Source organism: Elephas maximus, chromosome 6, assembly GCF_024166365.1.
Source record: "Elephas maximus indicus isolate mEleMax1 chromosome 6, mEleMax1 primary haplotype, whole genome shotgun sequence".
NCBI lineage: Eukaryota > Metazoa > Chordata > Mammalia > Proboscidea > Elephantidae > Elephas > Elephas maximus.
The window spans coordinates 133,129,955-133,154,182 of record NC_064824.1 but is presented as its reverse complement, the minus strand read 5'-3'; the positions used below and the strand labels follow the sequence as shown (position 1 = coordinate 133,154,182).

The following is a 24,228-nucleotide window of genomic DNA, read 5'->3' as shown; positions in this document are numbered from 1 at the left end:
AAAGGTTGGTGGTTTGAACCCACCCAGCAGCACCTCAGGAGTAGCGATCTGCTTCTGTAAAGATTACAGCCAAGAAAATCCTATGGAGCAGTTCTACTACATAATGCACATGGTCACCATAAGTCAGAAGTGACTCGATTCCAACAGGTTTGGTTTTGAGTTTAATAAAAGCAAACTCGAAGTGTTTGCAAATCATCTTTAGATTTAAGAACGAGGCGTGTCTTCACACTTTCACTGAGCCTTTTCCATCCCTTACAGGGTACTGACAGAACATTCTAGAAAACACAGGTGCAGGTACACACGTTGACCCTGGGGCAGGTTACTGGTCCCATCCCTGGGGTCCACATCAGCTGAGCCTATGGGCTGTTTCTCACTCTTCCCTTCTCTGTAGAACGTGGCCATCATGCCAAACCTCAGCCCAGAACCACCAAGAATGGCTATCAATTGTTTAGGCACCATGACAAGCACAGCAATGTCCTTGTACTCAAGGACGAGCCATGATGTCACCTGCTGTGTGAAAGGCTGGTGTGGTGTATAGGCCCTCAAAAGCAGCATGACCTTGGGCAAGTTACGGAACATCTCCAGCCCTTTACTCCTCCCTCACCTGGAACACCTGGACCGTGCCTGGCTCAGAGCCAGGTTCACAGGAATGAAGGGGATATCCTTCACCGAACCTGGCAATATGCCCATCTCCTTAAGGGCTGGACCCCAAGAGGTCTGCTGACCTCTCCACCACCCACAGCCTTAACTGAAGCCCACCTGAGCCACTCTCTCAACATACCTCCGCAGTCCACAAAATGGAGGTGCATCCCCCAGCCCATCGCACCCCCACCCACATCCCCTGCTGCCCCCAAGTCACAGTCAGAAGTAAAAGATCTTTTATTGTTCTACAGACACTTCTGAAGAGATCTACTTGAGAAAATATACAAAGCGTTTTAGAGTTTCGTCTCCAGGGAGCACCCAAGTCTGACAGAGGTGGTGAGCCCCCCTCTTCAGGCTCAGCTCCAAGGGCACACATCGAAGCATCAGTAAAAACATGCAAAAGGAGAAGGAAAAGGAAAAATGCTGCATTCCCCTAGAGCAGAGGGGGTGACAACTCAGAATGAAGGGGAGGCAGGGTTTACAAGTACCAGGTGGCTCTCCCTTCCCAATTTATCTTTAAAAACAAACAACTCTAAGCTTGGAGAAAGCAATGAACTTCACCAACTTGACCGAACACACAGCTCACGTCTATTGAAAGTTCAGTCTCAGGGCTGCGAGATGGGACCGAGAAGTGACCCTCCTGAGCCCGCCCCACCCCGCAGCTCTGGCCCTAGCTGCAGGGACCCCGCTTGTGCTCCTGGGGGCCGGGGCTGGGCCCCTGGCTCCTCGCATCTTTGGTTCCACTTGGGACTATTGTGCTTGACTCTCATTCCCACCCCCCACCCCCAGGCTCCTGCTGGTGGGCCAAGGCACTGACAGGGCCTAGAGCCCTCAGAACAGCCACCTTCCCTTGTGCTGAGTAGGCCCGGCCCTGGGCACCCTTCCTCAGCCCAAACCCCAGGCTGAGGGACTGGGACCCAGGAAGGACTGTGCTGTACAAGGAGAAAGTCTTTCAGGACCTTCCCACCGTCCAGGTATTTCTGAACCCAACCCCCACTGCACCCCGCCCCACTCCATCCTCTCACCCAGAGTCCTCGCCTGCTCCCCCTCCCCACATCTGGAGGTCAGCAGAGATGGGGGCCTCGAGGGGCCATGGCGCTGGTACAGGAAGGTGGGGCAGGGCTGGAAAGAACGGTGAGACACGTCACATCTAAGGAAAGGCGTCCAGGGTATAAGCTAAGCAAGGGGTGGAGGCGGCCAGAGGTGGCAGGAAGAAGAAAGAGGACGAGGGCAGGGTGGGCCCGGGAGGGGCGGCATCACACCACCCCGCAGATGAGTGTCTCCACCACGAAGGTGTTCTCAAAGTGGCGGATGGCGCTGCAGTTCTCGGCCCCTCGCTTGGTAATACCTGGGGGAAGACAGAGAAATCCCAGTGAAACCCGGGGCAGGGTCCACCACCGGCCACGCGCACAGGCCCCAAGGCCAGAACCAGACCTCAGGACCCAGGAGCCGGGGCCCAGGAAGCAGCACGGAGAAGGGCTAAGCTCAGGCACTGGTGGGACCCCTCAGCTCGGCACCTCCCGCCACGTGACCTTCCACTCCAGTTGCTATCAACTCGACTCATGGCAACCCCACGTGTGCCAGAGCAGAACTGTGCTCTACAGGGTTCTCAAGGGCTGATTTTTCAGAAGATCTCCAGGCCTTTCTTCTGAGGCACCTCTGAGTGTACTCCAATCTCCAACCTTTCAGTCAGCAGTTGAATGCATTAACCACTTCACCACCCAGGACTCCCCACCCAGGGCTTCCTTGTGTGACCCTAGAGGTAGCACTTAACCTCTCTGTGCCTCAGTTTCTTCATCTGTAAAAGAGATAATAACAATTTACACTCTTTGGAACAACAAAAAGAGTGTGAAATAGTGCTTGGCACACAGTAAGTGCTCAGCTAATGTCGGCGCCTCTCGCCTCTGCTCTCTGAGGGGCATGGTGCTGCTCGGGGAGGCTGAGGGCTGGAGCTCGGGGTGGGGCCCGGTGGGGGAGTGGGCACTCACGCCTCCGGGTGGAGCGGCGCCGCAGCCGATAGGTGTCCTTCCCACTGCACAGGTGGTAGATGAAGGAGCCCAGTGCCTCCTTGTCGCTGACGTGCTCCGTGACCACCATCTCCTCCTGGATGATGTACGTCTGCGGCAGGTAGGTCCCTCTCTGCAAAGACAGCAGCCCCGGTCAGCGCCTGCCAACCTTCCCTAAGCCTCTGCTCACCTCCCGAGATCTCCCCTCGCCCAGCCAGCCCCCTCATTCAGAGGCCTGTGGGTCTCCTCGTGTTGCCCTGGTATCTCCTGTCTGTGCCGGCGCCTGAGCCTACACTACCGTGGGCTGATGCATGCCTGCAAGTCTGGTCCCCACCCTAGGGGCCATGCTTCTTGGTGCCAGGGCCTGCGTCTTCTCCTGGCACTGGTGACACTGGGCATGGCCTTGAAGGTGAAGGAAGCTGGCCACAGGGCTCTCCTTGAGGGAGGGAGGCAGAATATCAGGGAAGGAGGACAGGCACTGACTGCAGGATGTGGGTGGGGGCTGGAAAAAGGGAGCCAGTCTGGGGTGGTGGGCCCAGCTATCAGCAATGTCCCTGGCTCCCCCACCTCCGCTGGGGCAGAGAAGACAGGCCCTGAGCCCCAGCCCACCTTCACGTTCATGAGTAGCTCCCAGAAGTTGCGAGGGGGCAGCACAATGGTGGTGTTGAGCTCGATGACATAGCACTTGTCCAGGGAGATGTCATGGTAGGCGGTCAGGCCCTGCGTGGAGAAAGGCCATGTGGTGGTCAGTCTCACAGACCAGGGTCTGACCCTGGCATGTGAGAGGCTCCCAGCCAGCGCGCCACCCCCGGCCCAGGCCCTTTGGGTACAACACACCCAGGCTTCTCCGCACCTGGGTGTGCTGCCTCTTCCAGATCTCCTGGCCTGTTTGCAGGAGGCTCCCCGTAACAGATGAAAAATACCAACTGCTAAGTGCCTCGGTTGTTCCGAGGGCTCTTCTCAAGGGTTTATAAAGCTGAGATCTGGGGAGTCCTGTATTGTCCCAGCTACGCATCCCGCCAAGCCCTGCGGACAGCCTGCCCCTCTGCCCACCCCTTGGATTTCTGCTGCAGGAACCCTGGGGTGCAGAGAAGACAGTACTGAAACACTCCACGAAGCTCTGGGAAGCAAGTACTGGGGGGAGAGGGCCGGGGGCCTGCACCTCTTGGGCCTCAGACCCAGTGCCGAGGACAGAAGTCAGAGGATGGTTACCTCTGCATGGGGGTGCTGGCTGGGAAGGGGCATGAGGTAACCTTCTGGAGGGCTGCCGGCGTTCCAGGTCTTTACCTGGTTTATGTAAATGTATCAAAACAAACAAACAAAAAAGCCACACCCATTTCTGTCGAGTTGATTTCGACTCAAGAAACCCCAACGTGACAGAGTAGAGCTCTTCTATGGGGTTTTGGTGGTTATAACCTCTATGGAAGCAAGTCGTCAGGCCTTTCTTCTGCAGTGCCACCGGGTAGGTTCAAATTGCCAAACTTTCTGATAGTAGTTGAACCCAACTGTGAAGGTATACGAACCCACTCAGCTGTACATTAAGGTACGTGCACTGAATGACATGTTGGCTGAGCTCTAAGATATGAAACCAAAAACAAGAAACCCTGGCCTCCCGCACTCATGAGAGACAGTGTCTGACGCTGCCAGGTGGCCGAGGGGAAAATCAGCCACAGTTAGTTCAGATTTGGCAGTGACTGTGTTACCCACAACATGAGCAACGTCTTCTCATCCCTAATAAACCTAAACCGCACACCACTACAACCAGCTGACACTGTACAGCAGAGAGGCCATGGACGCTCGGTGGACTGCGGCCTTCTCCTTCCTTGTGGCTCCATGGAAGGCAGCTCTGGCCTCCTGCCTGCCCCCGCCCCCCCAGGAGGCCGGCCTCACCCTCTGGAAGTCGTGGATGATGTCGGCAGGGTCACCGCCCCCAAACTGGGGCACGGGGACATTGATGCGCTCATAGTTCTCCTCGAGGAAGATCTTCACATCCTCCTCCAGCTCCATCCGTGTGCGCAGCTGGGAGGACAGGGCGTCCTCGTAGAGCACACCGCAGTGGAAGAAGTTGTCCCGGGCCAGCTAAGCAGGGCAGAGAGGGGAGACAGACTGGTCATGCGGCACTCTTGGCACTGCCACTGCCACCCTGGAGCCTGGGGTGGCAGGAAGGGCGAGACGCTAAACCCATCTCACAGATGAAGAAACAGACCTGTAGGGGTGTGAGGTCAGAGCACGGAGCTGCCTGTAAGGAGATGAGCTGGGCCTTGGACAAGGCACTTCACAGCTTGGGAGACAAAGGGGTGGGGGAACCAAGTCTGACAGTTCCTAGGTGGATGACCTTGCCGGGCCTCAGTTTCCCCATCTGGGAATGAGGATCCCAAAGGCCCCTTCAAGTCTGTGAGTCCATGACTGAGAAATGGGGTAGACTGGCACGGGGAGGCCGTGGCCACCCTGTGCCCCCCACAGGGGTTAGACACAGAGGAAGCAGCTGGTGCGGAGGGCAGGCCCTCTGCAGAAAACAGGAGCCGGGTCAGACCACAACCGCTAACTGGATGGGCTGAGGCACTATGGGGAGGCCCTCCCTGCCACCAGGGGGTGCTCCCCTGCCTTCCTTCCACCTACTGCCCTGGAGCCCTGCAGACCTTGGGGGACAGCAGAGGACCAGGAGGAGGTGACAGGCAGCTGCCCCTGCCGCTAATTCACATCTAGCCTCAGACCAGTCTCTTCACCTCTCCTGGACCCCTGGGCCACCCGAGACACCGTGACAAACATCTGACCTACCACCCCAGGCACCTTGGGTGAGAGACTTATGCCAGATGAACCACCCAGCCTGCCTGCTCAGACGTTTCCGGGGCCCTTGCAGATTCATGCTCAGGACTGACCAACCTGTGACGACAGGCAGTACCCCTCTCCCTTTCTCAGTGTGAGCTCTCCGGAGGACGGGTCACTGAGGGCCATGTGGTTCCTGAGTGCGGCCAGGGGTGCAGGCTCAGTGCTGCTCCAGGACTGGGTCCCAGGGCTGGGCTCCACTGTGGCCTCCAGGGTCACAAACCCAGGGTCTGCTCTGAGGTGTCCTCATTCCCGGAGAACTCGGGTGGGGGCTCAAGACTTGGGCAGGGAACGGGAGACCAGGAGGAGCCAGTGTGGGTCCTGGGGGAGGGCCAAGGCCCCAATAGGAAAAGGCTTGGGACAGGGTCCCAGGCCTGTGGGCTGTCCTGTCCCACACAGGAGAAGCAAAGCAGACCCGGGTGGGGGGTGGGGGAAGGGGGGGGAGGAGGAGGGGGAGGAAGAGGCGATGAACAAAAGGGGAACTGAGGTTTCAAGAAGAAAGTCCCATGGAATACAAATTCCAGGCATTTCCACCCTGGGGAAACCGGTGACAACAAAGTCAGTGCCCCTGTGCTCGAGGGTGGGAGCAGGCTACTAGTGTCATGAACAACTGGTAATTCCCAGCTGCTTTGTCACTCTGAGACTCCTAGTTTTGACAACCACCAAGAAAACTTGGTTGAGCTTGTGCTGACTCCTTTAAGCTACTTATAACAACCTTCCATTCTGAGACCACAGAGGCATTGCCTTTCTCTCTGGGCTCTACTTGCTGTGAGAGCAGCCGCCAGGTGGGCTGGGTCGGGGATCATGGTGGAGGTGACCCTCTGGAGTCCACTTCCCACTCCTTACAAGAGGTGGAATTTCCCATGAAGCCACGCACTACATGGGGCTGGGACGGCAGCATTCTCATTTCCCCTGCACTGGGTCTCTGGTGCTGGTGCTGCATGGTGACACTGGGCCTGCAGTCACATAGCCCCGCATCCACCCCTGCTTCCCACCCTGCCTGGGGGCCCCTGGGAGGCTTCCTATGAGTCTCCAATGTATGTGCAGATATGGGGCGATGACAAGCTCCTCAGGGTCCCTGTGAGGCGGAGGACAGGGCCCAGCCCCAGCTCTCCCTCTCACAGGGCAAACGCTGGGCTCCCCAGGACATGGGGCTGAGGGGGGACAGGCCTGGTCCCAGGAGGCCCCAGGGTGGGAGACAGGAGCTGGTCTCTTGGGCTCGCCTGGGTACTCACCCATCCGAGGCGCCACTCACCTACCTGAGGGGCATCCCCGGGCTCCCTGCTCCCATACCCACTGCAAACAACCTGAGGCCTGGCTCACAGCGCTGGCCCTCCCACAGGCCCCTCACCTGGGCAAGGAAGAAGTATCTGTAGATGTAGACGGAGGCAAACACCAGGCCCATGAGCAGCACGACCACGCCCATGGACAGGTAGCACACGCTGCCCACAGAGCTGCCCTTCTTGTAGCGGGGGTGGGGCGACCGCTCCTCCTGTGGACACAGTACCAGGGTCAGCCAGGGCCCCGGAGGGCACCCCCCACCCCAGGAATGGGGCCACAGCCCGAGGACCACAGGGCGCCTGAGGGGAGGGGAGGAGAGCAGCCTCATCTGGAAGGAAAGGAGACCTTCCTGGTACCCCCAGCTTCCTCCCATTTAAAGAGAAGCCCAGACTGCCCGAGGCCACACGAAACGACCAGCTGGGATCCAGCAAAAGCAGTTTGAATTACTCCGTGCTGTCTGTCTCCTCGTCATACCAGCTTGTCCTGAGTGACCGCAGGATTTCTTTCCGATATAAACTGGTGGGAAGCACAGATGCAGTGATCCCTCCAGACGTCGGAATCTACAGGGATGCACTGGGCAGCCTCGGGAGCCATCCCTCAGGCAGTGGGGAGCCAGGGAAGATTACTGAGCTGAGTCCTGGCCGGCATGAAAGTCACGTCAAACAGGCTGTGAGAAGTGGGGTCTATGGGGGGGAGCGCCCACCAGGAGTCAGACGTGCTCCCTCCGGGCAGCCAGGACCAGAGGATCCTGGGGAAAACTGCTTGTGATGCCAGGAGACTCAGGCTCAGGACGGCCAGGAAACAAGCCAACACGACTGACTGTGTCCAGAACGTGCCGGAAGAAGGCATGAGAGGGCGTAACCCAATATAGCTGCTGTCACTTGGGAGTGCTAGGCTGAGAGGCTGGTGACTCTGGCCCTTGGCCAGGCTGTGACCTTGGCCACCCGCCACCCTGCCCTCAGCCAGGCCCTCATTCACCCTTGGAAATGTCTGCAAGAGCCTCGGGCCTGTCTCCACCTCCATGTCCACCATTCAACCCATCCTCCGTGGTGTTCAGAGGGTGCCCAAACACAGCCAAGAGTGAGGTCAGACATCAGTTCCCAGAACTCCCACCCCCACCACGACCCCAAGGATGCAGTGTTGGGGGAAGGAAGGGGCTCCAGCCGGGGGCCTGGTGCTTCCTGCTCTGGCTGTGCCACTAGCTGCCTCTTCGCCCCTTTGGGCCTCAGTTTCCCCATCTGCAACACGAGCCGGTCAGACTAAGTGATCTCGCAGGCCCTTTCCAGTCTGATGTTCTCAGGTTGTGCTGCTTTTCCTCTGCCCCTTCACGCTGGTGGGGGTGGCAGGAGGGTGGGGACATGGCTCAGGTCCATGTCACCCAGGACCGGCTCTCAGTGCAGCACAGGGGTCTGGCTGGGTTGGGGTGGGGCCAGCTGTGCTCAGGTCCCATCCCCAGTCCCTCCTGCCTTAGAGAAGACTGGGGGTGGAGCCCAGGCCTCGGGGCACAGCGGTGAGTCCCACCAGAGTGGCACTGTCCTCACCCCCACCCCAGGAGAAGGACAGAAGACGGCCAAAGGACATATCCCCTAGCTGGGCACAGTTGTCATTCCTCACCTGTCCTCACTGAGAACAGACACTGCTGAGGCCGCCAGGCTCCAGCCACAGGATGGAGATGGGATGGAGGGGAACTCTGGCCCCTGCACCCCACTCCACCATACCCAGTCTGCCCTCCCGTAGCTCTGCGGTCAGAAGGGGGAGTTAAACCAGCTGCCCTCACTGGCTGAGCTCCTCTGCAGGTTGGGGCCTCTCCCTGCCCTGGCCCTGCCACAGGTCCTGTGGGTGTTGCCTCAGCACTCTGGGCTGGGGGCTCTTCCAGTGGAGGGGCTCCCTGGGGAAACAAGCCCCCAGACACTGATCACACTGATGCATGGCCACGGCCCACACGGCCCTCTGGGGAGCAGCACAGGTCGGGTGGACTCCATACAACAAGCCACCCCAGGGCTCCTGCAAGCACGGAGGCCAGGGGAAAGTGGCAGCAGGAGTGTGTCCTCAGGAAAGGCTGCAGACCCAGAGTCTGGTCAGGCCGCCCCCACCCGCTGAGGCTGCCCTCGGGCACAACATACTCGAGTGGGTCAGGGTGGGTGATGGCCACTGGGACCCAGAGCTGAGAAGGACCAGAGACCCTGGCAAGGGCCTGGGCTTAGATGCAGCGTGGAAGCACCTTAACCTCCCCTCCTTGGGTTTCTTCTATAAAAAGTGGACAGCACTCCCTTACAAGGGTTTTGTTGGGGTTAAAAGAGACAAAAGAACCCGGAAGCCCTTTGTAAAGGATGAAGTGCTAGATAAAAATAGCAGATCTTTATCAGCCCAGCGCTGAGGACAGACACTGCTGAGGCTGCACTGGCCGTTCTAGGGCTCCTTGCATCCGGGAAACCAGAGAAGTGAGCTGAGAGCTGTTAAAGGTGGGGGGAGAGGGTAAACGGGCCAGGAGCGAGACCTGGAGGGCCTGCACCTCAAAATTCATGCACAAGGTGAGGCTCACTAGGACCAGGTGAGATGTACTACTACAACCAGGTAAGACCTGGTAGGACCAGGTAAGAAGTACTACTAGGACCAGGTGAGACCTGCTAGGGCCAGGTGAGGCCTCTTGCTTCACAACCACCTTTCTGTTTCTGCCCTGCATTCCTGATGGCTGGGCAGTGTTTCTGTGTAGCTGGGGGAGAGGCTGGGAGAGAAAAGTCAGCAAGGGCAGGGAAGAGGTGGGGCTTGAGTGGCCCCAGTGGAAGGTGACCAGGTGTGGCAGAAGAGGCCAGAGCTTCCATCCAGGGCCTTCTGGCTATGTCCTCACATGTGTCTGTGGGGGTCACTGTGAAGACTGGGAATTCCCCGCCTCACCTGGGAATGGTGAATGGCCACAGTGACTTCGCTCCCCTGCCCTGTTAACACCCTGTCAACCTGCGGCCAGAAGCATCATGGCTGCGCAGGGCAGCAAGGGGAGGCAGGCCGAGGGGCTGCCAGGGGGAGACCACAGCATCCCTGCTTCCGACACAGAGCCCCAAACGGCAGGGAGAGCCCCGAGTCCCACCCCCATCACTGCCTTTGCCTACAGGGCCCAGTAACACATAACCGAGACCAGGGCTCACATTTCCAAGCCCAGGCATGCCACAGCCCAAACACCTGGTGTTGTTACACCTGTTGTGATGTGTCCACAGTCAGCGCTGCCCCCAGCCCCTGGCGTCCCTGCTGGCTGGAGGCCCCAGGCAGCCCAACTCACTCACAAGAAAGGCTGAGCAGGCCTCCTGCTGCTCAACTGCTGAGGCCCAGGAAAATTCGGCTTCCCACGGAGCAGCATCCGCTGCCACGCATTTGGGGGACTTCAGTTTAGAAAAACTATAGCATGCTGTTTCCAAGGCAACTCGGCTCTCAGTGCAAATGCTTCTGTGCTCTGCACTGCGTGTGAAGCTCTCGAGCGTCATCCTGGGACCCTGAGATGGGCCATGGGCTCATGACATGATTTAGCGAGGCCAGGGCCAAACCGGTTGAGGAAGCAGCCAATTCCAGCATTAACTAGCAGACCCCACGGCCAGAGGAGATAACTCCCCAGCTCTCTCGCCTCTGCAACAATGTCCAGATTAACTCAAGCAGATTACACTCTGGCTGCAGGCAGCCCAGGAGGCCAGCAGAAGCACTCTCAGAGGCCCGGTCGGGGGTGGGGGCGGGCCGGCATCTGCTCTGCCTCCCTAGCATCACTCTACCCTCAGCATCTCTCTGCCAGGCTCCGGACCACAGGGCAAAGGGTGCAGTGGCGTGTGTGACAGATAGACACACCGAGGGGGATGGGGGCTGACAAATGCCTGCTGGACAGCCCTGACCACAGAGAGCTCGCTGCTCCAGATTCCAGAGGTCCCCTGGGTGACCTCTGAGACACGAGTCGTGGCTTGACCATTAGGGGAACCCGCCCTTATGTCCCCCCCATCTGTGCAGAAGCGTACTGCTCCCTGGCTGGCCCAGCGTCCACCCACAGTGTGGCCTGGTGGTGCTCTGGGTGCTGGCTGGACAAGGACAGCTCCGGCCTCATGCTCTCTCCTCGGCGCTGTGGATTTTCTCTCCTGCTCGAGAGAACAAAGGCTCAGGAAGGACTGAAGCAAACTCACTGCTCACGGGGAAGCGAGAACTTGAGACTGCTGGGGAGGTGGCGGGCTTCGCTTCTGTGATTTTATGAGGAAACATTTTTTTCCTAAGAGAAATTCCTGTTCGCTGGCTGGCTGCGGACAGCCTTGAAGCATGCTGGGAAGAGACAGAGCAAGAAGCCAAAGTCCCCCTGGGCAGGCTTCGGAAGCCCCCACCACTAGGGAAAGGACCCAGAGCAAAGCCACCTAAAAACCAAAGTCGTCCTGACCCAGCCCTCAGGGGAGTGGGCACCAGGGGCCCTTTGGGAGGAGAACGCCCTGCCCACCTGCCCAGCCAACCCCCTTCCCCCTGACAATGTTCCTAGAGCTCCAGCTCCCCGCCAAGGGCTGGGGCCCCGACACACACAGAAAGTGAAACCTGATCCCCAGGTATGCGGTGGGGGAGGGGGACACAGGGGCTGTTAATCAAAGGCAAATGCAAGGGAGAAAATTCCAGAGCGGAGAAAATGACTACATTTAATGTGTCTCTCTTGCAGCCCCTGGCCCCTTCAAGTTTGTACTTGCCCACCCCCGCCTGTGTGAGCAGGGGAGGCAGGCTGGAGGGGCATGGCCGCCGGGCCAGGCCGGGCTGCCAGGAGGGGTGGGTGGGCTTCCGTTCTCCCCACCATGAGCAGCTCATCAGCCAGTCTAGGCACCGCGTGGACTCCTGGGGAGGCCCCGCCCCCGTCCCCCATCCTGGGCCCACCAAGGCACTTCCTTCCAGCCTCGGATCCTGAGACATCTCCTTGTGTCAGTTTCTGCTCCGAAGCAAGGGGAGCCCACCTGTGAGGGTGCGGCCCCCACCCCCAGCCTGGACCCAAGTCGACGTTTTATTATAAAAGCCAGACAGGCGCTCACTGCCTGAAGGTCCCCCCAAGCCATGTTTGGCGTGGGATCCGGTTCAGAAACCAAGGAGCGTTCCCAGGTCGGCCCCAGCCAGTCCAGCTTTCCTCTGTGTTCCCTGTGGGACAAAATCCAAACTGACTGCCTCAGTAAAGATCTCCCCTCTGGTTTTTTTTTCTGGCCCCACTAATGGCCAACGTTCTCTCCTGAGCTACTTTTGTGAAATAGCCTTGTGCCTACTGTGCCCACTGCAGGACGGGGCCACACCAGCCAGGCTCTGAACTACGTGGACATGTGCCCATTGGCTCACAGAAGTCCACTGCCTTCCCAAGGCACCAAGGGCTAAATTCCACACCGCGAGTCCCCTGCATCACCTCGGGTTTACCAACATGTGGTTCTGTCTGACAGGTGCCCATTTTTCTCCTCCTCCTGAGCCCCTGGCTCCTCCCTGCCAATTAGAGAGCACAGGCTAACCAGCTTGTGGGAGGAGCCAGCTCAGTGGGCTCAAGGCCATCACAAACAGCTAGCAGGAAAATGTTGATATTTCCATTCATGCTGGGGGACCGGGGACAGGGGTAGAGAAGACATTCAATTTCTCAGCCTGATTAAAATCCAGAAGCTGCATGTCACGACCATGACCATGCCGGGCTTCGCCATCAGGCTGCTGTGAGGAGAATGTGCCACTCCTGCAAAATTCTGGGGACCTTTTGATGGAGTCTGAATGATGTGCTCTCTCCCTGCCCAAATCTAACAGCAGCCTGATGGGTGTCAGGCGGGTGGCAGAGCCTGGCATGGTCGTGGCAGTAACTGACATGTAGCTCCAGGTTTTTAATCAGGCTGGGAGACTCAGTGTCCTCTCTCCCCTGTCCCCCAGCGGGAATAGAAACAACACTGGCTTAAGGGTCCTGGCTCCAGGTCTCAGCTGGCCGCGTGGCCCTTGGAGAAGCAAATAGGGGAAGAAGGTGGGGGCCAGAGCAATGCCTTCTGCCCCCAGCCCCAGCTCCTTCCCCATGCTGAGAGAAGGGGGCTGGCTCCCATCTGCAAAGATAAGCAGGAGGTTTGTAGAACCCCTCAAAACTTATAAAGCTGCAGAGCAGGTCTTCAAATATGGCGTAAATCCCTCCCCAACTACGCAACAGATAAAGATGGAGCTGCTCTGGCTGCGTGCACAGCTCCCCCCGCCCCAGGTGATGGGAGGATTCTTGCGGCTATAGACAGATCCTCACTGCAGTGACGACAAAAGCGCAGGTGCGCTAGGCCGAGACCCTTGAATTCCTCATGCAACGTCTTTGCTCACGCTGGGACACCCATCTCCGAGGTCCCTCCCCAGCGTCCCCCCGCTGGCTGTGTGGCGTGCAGCCTAGTAATACCCCGGGTCAGGCAGAGTCTAAGCCACAGAACTTGGGGAGGGGGCGAGGCTCCGCAGAAAACTCCTCAGAAGCCTGTCTTGGGAAGGCGGACGGAGTGGACAAAGACTTTTTAAAGTCCTGCCTCGACTGGGGAGATGGGACTCGGTGCAAGCCGAGATCGCCTGGGGCAGCGGCTGCGGAGGCGTCTTTGCAGGGACATATAAAGACTGGGTGGGCCGGGTCCCCTTTCTGCGCCACGCGTCCTGCCCCCTCCCCTGAGCAATCCACACAGCTCAGGCAGTTCTTCTCGGCCTTCCCTCCCCACCCCCACCCCCGGCCCGAGGGACAGGAGGACCGGGGCGCTGGAGGGGGGCGGGGCCGCCTCCACCAAGCACCGCAGAGAAGGACGCAGGAGGGCACTGGGGGAGCCCTGCCCGGGAAGGGGGCAGCGGGAGGACGAGGGAGGAGCGGGAAGGCCCTGACGGCAGCACCCACTCCTCAGATCCGGGGGCTGGGTGGGATGTGGGCGACCGGCCTCGGACCCCCGACCCCCGGGCGCCCGGAGCTGCTTTATTCCCATTTCATCACTTCTGGCCGGCCAATTCCAGGGCAGCTCCGCAGCACCTCCCCGCCTCCCGCACCCCGTCTGCGTCGAAACCAGTGGTCCCTCCCCATTCCTTGGCACTAGAGACGCCCCCCTCCCCAATCCCCAACCAATCAAGACCCACACTTTGGGGCAACGATGTCCAACGCTCCTCCCATCCCCCACCAAGGGCCTCGACTCACCCCCTCCCTCCTGATTGGAACCAGGAGCGTCCCCCCACCCACGTTCTCCCAACTTCTTCGGGCCAGCCCCCTCCCCCTATTTTGGGGGGCAGGCGCCCAGGGCCCCCCCCCTTTTAGAAGAGCCCTCGAGCGTTTTCCCACTGGGGGGCCAGTCCCTCGAGCTCCCTCCCACTCTTCGGACTGTGACTTGCCGCCGCTTCCAAGCCCTCTCCCCACTCTAGGATGACGACCCAGCCGAGCCCCCCGGCCCCGCTAGGGCCCCCGGCCCTCTCACCCGCGCCGGCGTCAGCAGGATCTCGGTGGCCGGGGCTGCGGCCGGCACCTTGTCGGCCTTGTCGCCCTTGACGCCGGCCACCGCCGGCTGGAAGCTGATCTTGACCATGGCTGCGCCGGCCGCACGTCCGCCCGCAGCCTCCGCTGTGCCTCCGCTGTGCCTCCGCGGCTCCGCGATCCGCAGACACCGGAAGCTCGGAGCTGGTTCACCCTCCCGTCTCTAGCCCCGCCCCCGCCCCGCCCCGCCCCGCCCCGCCCCCGCCGGAGGCCTGGGCGCCTGCCCGCCGCGCCTGCGCCCCCTGCCCGCCCATCGGTCGGACCGCTGCGCCGGTGGCGACCCCTGCCGGTGCGCTGTCCTGGACCTGGGAGGGCTGAGGCTACCTCAGCCAGCCAGCCAGCCAGCCAACCAACCAACCAACCGCCAACTCATTCACTCACTCACTGGCTCATTCATTCGTTTTTGCACTCATTCATTCAGGAGGCATGGACTCAGCCTCCTTCCCTGACTTAATCCTTTCCCATGACCGGCATCACCTCCCACAACACAGTTTGTTAAAAGTGTTTGCCAGGCAAATGTAGTGTCTAGACAAGTTCCTTATCCGCCACCCAACTCAAAGCCTTCTCATTGGAAATGCCGGGGCCTCCACTGTACCTGCTCCCACCACCTGTCCACCCACCTGTCCTTGGCCAGAGAGGGTCCTTGAAGGCTAGGTGCTTGCCTCAATCTTGGATTCTCCACTATCCTTCATTCTTCATTCCTGGAGAATCTTCCAGAGTACCCCTGGGTGTGCACACTGCCACGGGTCCGAGAACAGAAATGAAGTGTCAGCTGAGGCCTCAGTTACCAGCTGACCCACCCTGTCCTCCCCATGCCTCCCTTGCCCAGGAGGATCATGGCAAGTGTAGTGGGAAGATCCTTAGGCTGGTGTCTGGAGAATGGAGTTCCAGTCAAGACTCTGTTCCTGCAAAACATCACGGGAATTGGGGAGGAGGTGGCTTCTGTTGCTGGGGCATATCTCTTGACACCAAAGTCCTGGGTCTTTGGTCACTCTCCCTGGTGGAGAACCCAGGAACTCTCATACAACCTTGTGCTGAAAACCCAGTTGTTGTTCTGCCAATGGGCTGACCATGGAGGGCAGGGAACCTGAGAGCTTTGTTGAGGAGACTACAGTCTGCCCTGACCTCTTCTCCTCAGGTCTTGTGGGGCTGCTTTGAGCCCTTGGTGTCCACATCCCAGACCCGGACCTCTTGGATAATCTTGGCTCAGATCTTGGATGCCTTGAGGACAGACAGGCCAAGAGGAAGGAGAAGGCCCAGGTGACGTCAAGGCCACAGCCTGGGGAACTGGTAGAGGGAATGGAGCAGTGGAAGAAGATGGTTTGGAGGAGATGAGGAGGAATTTGGTTTGGATGAAGGCCAGAGAGGAAGGTAGTATAGATGATTGTTAATCACCTCAGTGAACTGCCAACCTTGGTGTCTGGAGGAGCTAAGTGGGGACCACCCGTAAGCTCCCAATCCTTGGTTACATTCCTGCCACCTACCCCCCAAAATTCACACTTCTACTCAGCAGGTGTCTCCCAAGCACCCCTGTGTGCCAAGCATTGTGCTAAGCTCTATGGCAGAAAACAGAGAAGCCCAAGACACAAACCAGCAATTGAGGACCTGATCATGGTCAACCTGCCATCTGCTCAGTTTTTCCACATATGTTATATCACCGTTCATCTTCACCACAGCCCCTGGCCCCTGTGACAGAAGTATTGCTCTTGTGAGTGAGGGAAACGAGTGAGGCTAAACCTGGGGGCACAGACCTGTTGTTAGTTGCTATCGAATTATTTCCAACTCATGGTGATCCTATATGTTACAGGGTAGAACTGCTTCATAGGCTTTTCAAGGCTGTGATCTTTCTGAAGCAGATTACCAGGCCTGTCTTCTGAGGCACCTCTGGGTGAGTTTGAACCTCCAACCTTTCAGTTAGTAGTTGAGCACTTAACTATTTGCACCACCCAGGTTTGCGTTTGGCTTAAAGTTGTAAAAGTCTGGATGAACAATGAAATATTGAATCTGGCTTGTTTATTTACATCAGTGGCCCTCAAAGTGTGGTTCATGTACTCTGGGCATCCCTAACATCCCTTTGGAAGGTCTGGAGGTCAAAGCTATTTTTATAATAATACCAAGATGTTGTGGGGTAAAGAATTTACCCATTGCCGTCGAGCTGATTCTGACTCATAGTGACCCTGTAGGACAGGGGAGAACTGCCCCATAGGGTTTCCAAGGCGGTAGTCTTCACAGAAGCAGACTGCCTTATCTTTCTCCCACAGAGCCGCTGGTGGGTTCGAACCGCCCACCTTTTGCTTAACAGCAGAACACTTAACCACTGCACCACCGGGGGTCCTTAAAGAATTTAGCAGCTGTAGCTCTTAACCACTGTGCCACCACACCAAAACCAAACTAAAACCACTGCCATCAAGTTGATTCCAACTCCTAGCAACCTCATAGGGTTTCCAAGGCTGTAAATCTCTACAGAAGCAGACTGCCACATCTTTCTCCTGAGGAGCTGCTGGTGGTTTTGAACCACTAACCTTTCGGTTAGCAGTCAACTGCTTTACCCACCAGGGCTCCTTAAAGAATTTAGCTTGAGCCAAAGAATTTGATCTCTCTCCTTTGTTCCTAAGAGATAAACTAGGAAACCTTAGAATTTCCCCTGATCTTTAGCGAAGCTTCCAGACCACATGGAGGAGGGTTATGCTAATGAGTGCCTCTGGGGTGGGGGTGAGCCAGGCTGGAAAGACTACAACCTTCAGTGTGGATTATACCTCAACATAAAGAAATAAAAAATCCTCACAACTGGGCCAATAAGCAACATCACGATAAACGGAGAAAAGACTGACGTTGTCAAGGATTTCATCTTACTTGGATCCACAATCAACAGCCATGGAAGCAGCAGTCAAGAAATCAAACAATGCAGTGCGTTGGGTAAATTTGCTGCAAAAGATCTCTTTAAAGTGTTAAAGCAAGGATGTCACCTTGAAGACTCAGGTGCGCCTGACCTAAGCCATGGTATTTTCCGGTTGCATCGTATGCATGTGAAAGCTGGACAATGAATAAGGAAGACCGAAGAAAAATGGATGCCTTTAAATCATGTGTTGGTGAAGAATATTGAATATACCATGGACTGCCAAAAGAATGAACAAATCTGTCTTGGAAGAAATACAACCAGGATGCTCCTCAGAAGCAAGGATGGTGAGACTATGTCTTATGTATTTTGGACATGTTATCAGGAGGGATCAGTCCCTGGAGAAGGACATCATGCTTGGTAGAGGGCCAGTGAAAAAAGGAACACCCTCACTGAGAATGGATTGACACAGTGGCTGCACCAATGGGCTCAAGTATAACAACAATTGTGAGGGTGGCACAGGACTGGGCAGCGTTTCATTCTGTTGTACATTAGGGTCCCTAAAAGTCAGAACTGACTTGACAGCACCTAACGACAAGCATTTACCTGAAGCCCTTGTGGTGCAGTGGCTAAGAGCTTGGCTGCTAACCAAAAGCTTGGCAGTTCGAATCCACCAGCCACATTTGGAGACCCTATAGGCAGTTTTACTCTGTACTTTGGAACTAGGTTTGCTTTTTTTGTGGGTCTGATTCATTTCACAGACAGGAAGGTGAGACTTTCACAGTGGTAGGTCATGCTCCATACAGGAGCCACCGTGGTGATAAGGCATGGGCCGAAGGTGTGAAGAACGAAGCCCTTCATCGTCAGCTCCAAATCATTGGCCAGCCTTTACATTTAGCGTCTTGCCATACATGTGGTCTTAGATATGATCCACAGAGCTGAATTTGTGATGGTAAAATATTTTGTTTGGAAAGTGTTTCTTTGGAGAGAGGCGGTACAGTGATCCACATTCTGTGGTCTGGGGACATACCCCTTGGTATCCCCACCACTTACTACCTCAGGCACCTCCCCAAATGAGCTTCTGACCCTCTCCAGGTATCTGGACCTCAGGAAGAGGGGACTGGCCTGCAATGACTCCATTAAGTAGGCTGACGATTGACAATCGTGCCAACCCCAGTTGCTTTGACATCTGCAATGAGAAAAGAAGACCAAAGAAGAATTAACACATTTTAATTATGGTGTTGGCAAAGAATATTGACTATACCATGGACTGCCAAAAGAACAAACAAATCTGTCTTGGAGGAAGTACAGCAATGCTTAGAAGAGAGGATGGCAAGACTACCTCTCACATACTTTGGATACATTATCAGGAGGGATCAGTCCCCGGAGAAGGACATCATGCTTGGTTAAGTAGAGGGTCAGCAAAGACGAGGAAGACTCTCAGTGAGATGGATTGACACAGTGGGTGCAACAATGGGCTCAAACGTACCTACTACTATCAGGATGGTGCAGGACAGGGCAATGTTTCCTTAGGTTATACATAAAGCACTATTAGATGGGGTCACTATGAGTCAGGGTCGCCATGAGTCGGGGTTGCCATGAGTTGGGGTCAACTTGGTGGCAACTGGTCCTACCTGTGTCTTCTCCCTGTTTTTTTTTTTTTTATGCTTGTGGTTATCTTCATAAAAAGGAGACTATTTTTTTATTAGCTCTATTCGCTAGTATTTTTCCAGTCTGACATCTGCTTCTTTATTTTATTGACAGAATCTTTGATACATAAAACCATGAAATTTTCCCTTATGGTTTCTTCCTTGTCTGTGAACTTAGAAAGCCTCTTCCATCCTTAAACTTAAATATTCAGCAATATTTTCTTCTAGCACCTTTTTTATGATGTCAGAATCATTAGTCATCCTTACTTTTTTTTTTTAAGTTCTTGGCAATTGCAATGTATTTGCTTTTTAAGACAAATCTTAGAATGTTTTTTCTGCTTGGCTGCAAATAAATACCTTCTGGGATTTTAACTGGATTTGCTTTAATTTGGGAGAGAATTGACAGTTTCACACTCTTCCCATGCAAGAATATGGTTTCTCTCTCCATTTATTTCAGCTTTATGGCCTTCAGTAAAGCTTTCTGGCTTTCTTATTTACATGAGTCATAAAATTTATTCTTAGGATTTTATATTTTCAGTTGCTATCGTGAAAGGAATCTTTTTTGCCCCGCACCCTCTTCCTGGGGACACCATCGCTGGCCAGGCTCCTATTCCTGGGAACCCAGAGAGAGGGGAAGCTCGTTCGGGGGCCGTGGAATTGGAGGCTGCGGACAGTAGGGTGTATTTCTCCGAGGCCCTTCCTGCCCTTCAGAGCGGCACTGTGGCTGCACCTCTGTCCCCGCCGGGCCACACTCCGGTCCCGGTCCAGGTGGAAGCTGGAGCCTCCTCTCCCGCTCCAGGCTATTCGTAGACGGTCAGCCAGGAGCCAATGGCGCCCCCTTGTGGCCGACTCCCGCGCCGCACTCTGCTAATTTTCAATTCCCCTTTGACCTCACCCCTTTCCTCCATTTTCATTCTTAGCAGACTTTTGATTCACCTCGTGAGGGAAGAAAGCGATTTTCAATATTTTACAGTCCGCAAGATACAATTTGGAAGATACAAATGGAAAAATCTAAAGCTAAATCTCCTAAAAAAAAAAAATCTAGCAGCTGTTCGTTCACTCATAAACACCTATTGGTTGAGGGCATCTTATGGGCCAGGCTGTAGAGATTCCGTTCTGAGCAAGACAGAAAATAAACAAGTCAATAAGTATGATTCTTCCCAAGGGATGTGATCGGAATGGAGGGAGCAAAGGGGGTAAGCAGCGCTAGCTAGGGTGATCAAGGAGGGCTTCTCTGAGGAGCTGCCGTCTAAGCCTAGAGCTGTTTGACGGCCAGGTAAAGATGGGTGTACCAAAGATCACCTACCCCTGTCAAATCCAGAGTCTGTACTTTTTATAGAGGTAGAAATTCAATCAGGGGAAAAGTGGAATATATGTGTCCTTTTGTTGCCTTACCTACTTGTTGGTAGTCATATTTCATAATGCTTTATGTATTTTCACCCAGAGCAAAGGCTGAAGTCCATATTTGTCCACGGGGAGAAGATTTATACCTGTTTGGGGAATGTGGAAGTTGGCGCTTTGGTCTGAATGTGGGAGGCATTGCTCTCTAGACCTTGGACTATCTCTCAGGCTGTGGTTGAGGACTTTTTTTTTTTTCTGCTCTGATTGTAATTGTCAATACCAAGGAGCAAAACTAGGAATTCATAACGCTTAGGTACTGCTATCACTAACCCATTAAACCCATTGCTGTTGAGTCGATTTTGGCTCATAGTAACCCTAGAGGACAGAGTAGAACTGCCCCATAGGAGTTTCAAGGCTATAAATCTTTACAGAAGCAGCTTGTCACATCTTTCTCCAGCAGAGCAGCTGGTGGGCTTGAACCACTGACCTTTTGGTTAGCAGCCAAGGGCTTTAGCCACTGCACCAGCAGGGCTCCCAGCTGTCTTTAGAATGAAATTTAGCAGCATCAAAGTATAACGGTTGAGATAAACGACTGACTCTAAGAAATCATTTGTAAATGTGGGTTTAGAAAGTTTTGGAACATTGTACTAGGATCAAGGCCACAAGGTTGGAATGTGGTGGAAGCCAAGTATGTTCCATTTCACCTGGCATCCTGTATTTTCCCTGGCAACCCTAGCCTGGCCCTCTTGATCTCTGCCACATGCCCCATCTGGAACATCCGGGGCATAAGGATACTCTTCGAAATCTTCCTCAATAATTTTTTGTCTGGTGTATGAATTCTCTTAAGTTATCGGGGTTTCTTTCAGCCAGTCAGAGCTCTCAACCCACTATTAGGCACTTTTCTGTCATGGGAAATAAATAGGCTTTGATAATACCCAGTGATTCTTTTGCATTTTTCTGGCAAAATTTTGATTTGTACTGTGTAAGTGTCTAGCTCTTTGCATGCCTGGATGATCTCGTCCTATGCTTTGAAAAGATTCTCCTCCGTCTATAATGGGTAAATTCTAAGTTGGATATGTGGTGAAATGTACCTATTTTTCTTGATGTCATTCAGAAAGGACTTGCAGTTTCTGACAGAGTGGTTGCCTCTCTCTCTAGCTGTATTTTTCCGATTGCAGGGATGCTTCTCAGTTTGTTGTTAGGTGGCCACGAGTCGGTTCCAACTCACAGGGATCCCACGTACGACAGAAAGAGGCGCTGCCTGGTCCTGCCCCATCCTCACCATTATTATTATGCTTGAGCCCATCATTGCAGCCACTGTGTTCATCCATCTCGTTGAGGGTCTTCCTCTTTTTCTCAGACCCTCTATTTTACCAAGCATAATGTCCCTCTCCAGGGACTGATCCCTCCTGATAACATGTCCAAAGTATGTGCTTCTCAGTTTAAAGACTTTAAATATGATCTCTAAGGGCACCAGTTATTGCACCTTCTTTAGCTAATTTAGCGTACAGTCGATTTCTTTTAAAGTGTTTTAAAATAAATATTTGAGTTGTGTTTTAGTGTCTTAGTGCTGCCGTAACAGAAATGCCACAAGTGGGTGGCTTTAGTGAAGAGACATTTATCTTCTCACAGCTCAGGAGGCTGAAAGTCCAAACTCAGGGTGCCAGCTCTAGGGAAAGGCTCTCGCTGTCGGCTCTGGGGGAAGAGTTTTGTCTCTTTCGGCTTCTGTCCCTCAGTTCCTTGGCAATCTCCACGTGGCATCTATCGTCCCCCTTTTGTCCCGAGTCTGTACTCTTCTGTATAACCCAGAAGTGATTAGATTATGGCAAACCCTACACAGATTCAGCCTCATAAACGTAACAAAGAGAACCCTGTTCCCAAATGGGATTACCTTCACAGGTATAGGGGTTAGTATTCCAACACGTATTTTGGGGGGACACAATTCAATCCATAACAAGTTGCATCAATCAGTTTCTTTAAAACTCCTTTGATTTGATTCGTCTTCTAGGAGGCCTGTTTTCCGATGCATTTCTGATGTGCAATCCCAAGCTCCCACCATCTGTATTGTCTTCCCCCAGGAAGGAAGCCCCAAACCACTACGTAACCAAGTGGCCACCCAGAGGCTTAATCTGACTTGCGAGTTCTCGAACATTTTATTCTGTCTAATGAGTTCGCTCACTCTCCCTTGCCATTCCTTGGCTTCTTGTGAGAGAGCGGCTTTACGCACCCCCAAATATCACCATTTTCCTCTAAAGCACCTTTGAATACTGTCTAAAGTTGTTCTTTTTTCTTCTCATATTTTGAAGGTGGCTTTGGTCGCGGCTACTTGGTAATGGCTGTGTTCTGATGTGTCTTCTAAGATGGAATCTTTCATGTGATGCCAGCCGTCAGCTCAACTTGTTCTAAATGTGGAGATCTCTCTTTGGTAAGTCCTTTCCTAAAAGCCGCTATTTTAAGTCCAAGTAAAGAGCTGGAGAATTCAGCTCTTTATTAATGACCTCCAGTTTTCTATATTTCCAATAGCTAGTTCTTCAGTCTGGCTTCCATTAAAGTTGATTTGAGGCTTCCACGTTGATTTTCAGTGAGGTCAAGCATCTGAAAAATTCAATGTCTTTGCCTCATGAGGGCAGAATTGCCAGGGGCCAGTTTGTCTCTACTCCTAAAGCAGTAAGTACTTAATAATTCAAAATCTGGCCATGACCATCATCGCGGCCATCCAGCCCATCAGTTTATGGGCAGCAGGGCCAGGTCCAATGTCCCGTACAGCACTGCCACTGCCTGGTACTGTATCTGCAGGAACCAGAGCGTCACGAACCTCAGCAGGTGCTCCAGGGCCCTGTGGCCACTGCTCTGTCCCTCAGGTTGCTAAGCCTCTTTCTCTGGCCACAACAGACCACAGAGAACAAGGAGTCAAAGCAGTCTCCAGCAAACAGGGAGCTCCCCGTGGAGACGAGGAAGGCACAGAGCAGGAAATCCTCCCTAATGTTCTTTCTTCTCAGGAGCAAACATTATTCTGGGGCCCCGGAGGCCTCATGTTGTTCACAAAAGGTTACAGAAAACTGCTGGTGCTCAGTGCCTACTTGGTTTGGGTCCAGCTGGTCTTCAGTGTGTGTAGGGGGTATGCAGGAGGGGATATGCAGGAGGGGCTATGGAGGGCTCTACAAGGGGCTTTGACTGACTCTGCTAACCTCACCTTTAAACGTCAAGGAAGTAGTAGTGGAATTTTCAAAGCTCACATTCCAAGAACATGCAGATCAAGGTGAGCAAGGAGGACATGACTTTCAAACTCGTCTTGCCCAGGTGAACAAGTTGACCAGGCAGAGGCCCTGAGAGGGTATTACTGTTTAAATGCTGGATGGAGCGCTGCTCAAGTGGCAGGAAGGTTGGGCTGCTTCAGCTCTTCTTCAAAGTGGAGGCTGGGCCTTGGGACCTGGGGGAACCAGGCTTTGTCCAGCTCAATGTGCAGCTCGATCTTGTTGACGATGAGTCTGTAGATCAGCTGGAGGCTGGCTGGTTTGAGCTGGACTGGGCTGGGCAGTTCTGCTGCCCTCGGCTGGGCTCACTAAGGGCCAGCTGAAGTTTGGCTGGTCTCTGATGGCCTCCATCTAACTCCCTCATCATCTCAGGGTCTGCCGTGGGTTGGCTGATTCTGGGATGGCCTGGGTGGCTATGCTGATCTTGGCTGAACTGGTTTGTGTGTCTCAGGGCTGGCTGGGTGTCTGCTGATGTAGGGACGGCTTAGCTGGGTGCTCGACTTTGCTGCACATCCTCCTTGGAGACATCAACAATTGTTCTGATGGCCTTGTCTTCTGTCTTCTTGAATTCACATCCTCAGGAAGACATGGTTTCTGGAACTGGAATTCCAGTTGAGTAGGAGGGGGTATAGTTACCCATTTCTTCTTTTGTTTCTATGGCTTCCTTCACCAGCCACCGGGCAGTAGGAAATATGGGGGGAAATTCCCAAGTCTGGTGGGGCTCCAGCTAGTAAGGATGCTTCGTCCTTGGCAGGGCTGAGGTACTTGTTTCTAATAGAGTCAGACCACTGTAATCACTGTAGCGTTCCATGACAGAGTGAATCAACATCCATGTCAAACTTGCAAGCACTGATGCTCCAAGTCATTCCTCCTGCTTGCCCAAAGGTAACAAGCTTTTAATTCTTATCCTAGAAGA

The 24,228-nt window shown here is 54.5% G+C and overlaps 1 protein-coding gene and 1 long non-coding RNA gene across 2 annotated transcripts; one reads left to right on the top strand and one right to left on the bottom strand.

Moving 5' to 3' along the window:
• Nucleotides 1-861: 861 nt before the first annotated feature.
• Nucleotides 862-14,381, bottom strand: ITM2C (integral membrane protein 2C). The gene is made up of 6 exons (XM_049888431.1): nt 14,177-14,381; nt 6,826-6,966; nt 4,539-4,727; nt 3,258-3,368; nt 2,631-2,781; nt 862-1,990 (listed from the first exon to the last, which is right to left on the bottom strand). The coding sequence occupies exons 1-6, from the start codon at nt 14,282-14,284 to the stop codon at nt 1,899-1,901; spliced, it is 792 nt and encodes a 263-aa protein (XP_049744388.1). The 5' UTR covers nt 14,285-14,381; the 3' UTR covers nt 862-1,898.
• A 1,097-nt stretch (nt 14,382-15,478) lies between these two features.
• Nucleotides 15,479-22,418, top strand: LOC126078427 (uncharacterized). The gene is made up of 3 exons (XR_007518035.1): nt 15,479-15,492; nt 16,040-16,120; nt 22,365-22,418. It is a non-coding gene; the product is annotated as an uncharacterized LOC126078427 (long non-coding RNA).
• Nucleotides 22,419-24,228: the final 1,810 nt, after the last annotated feature.

Bases quoted from the DNA above. Each gene is read 5' to 3' on its own strand.
- ITM2C (XM_049888431.1), bottom strand. From the start codon at position 14,284: ATGGTCAAGATCAGCTTCCAGCCGGCGGTGGCCGGCGTCAAGGGCGAC. The intron at 6,967-14,176 runs GTGAGAGGGCCG...CTGTGTCCACAG, and splicing joins TCCTGCTGACGCCGGCGCGG to GAGGAGCGGTCGCCCCACCC. The intron at 4,728-6,825 runs GTGAGGGGCCTG...TGCCCTGCTTAG, and splicing joins GATACTTCTTCCTTGCCCAG to CTGGCCCGGGACAACTTCTT.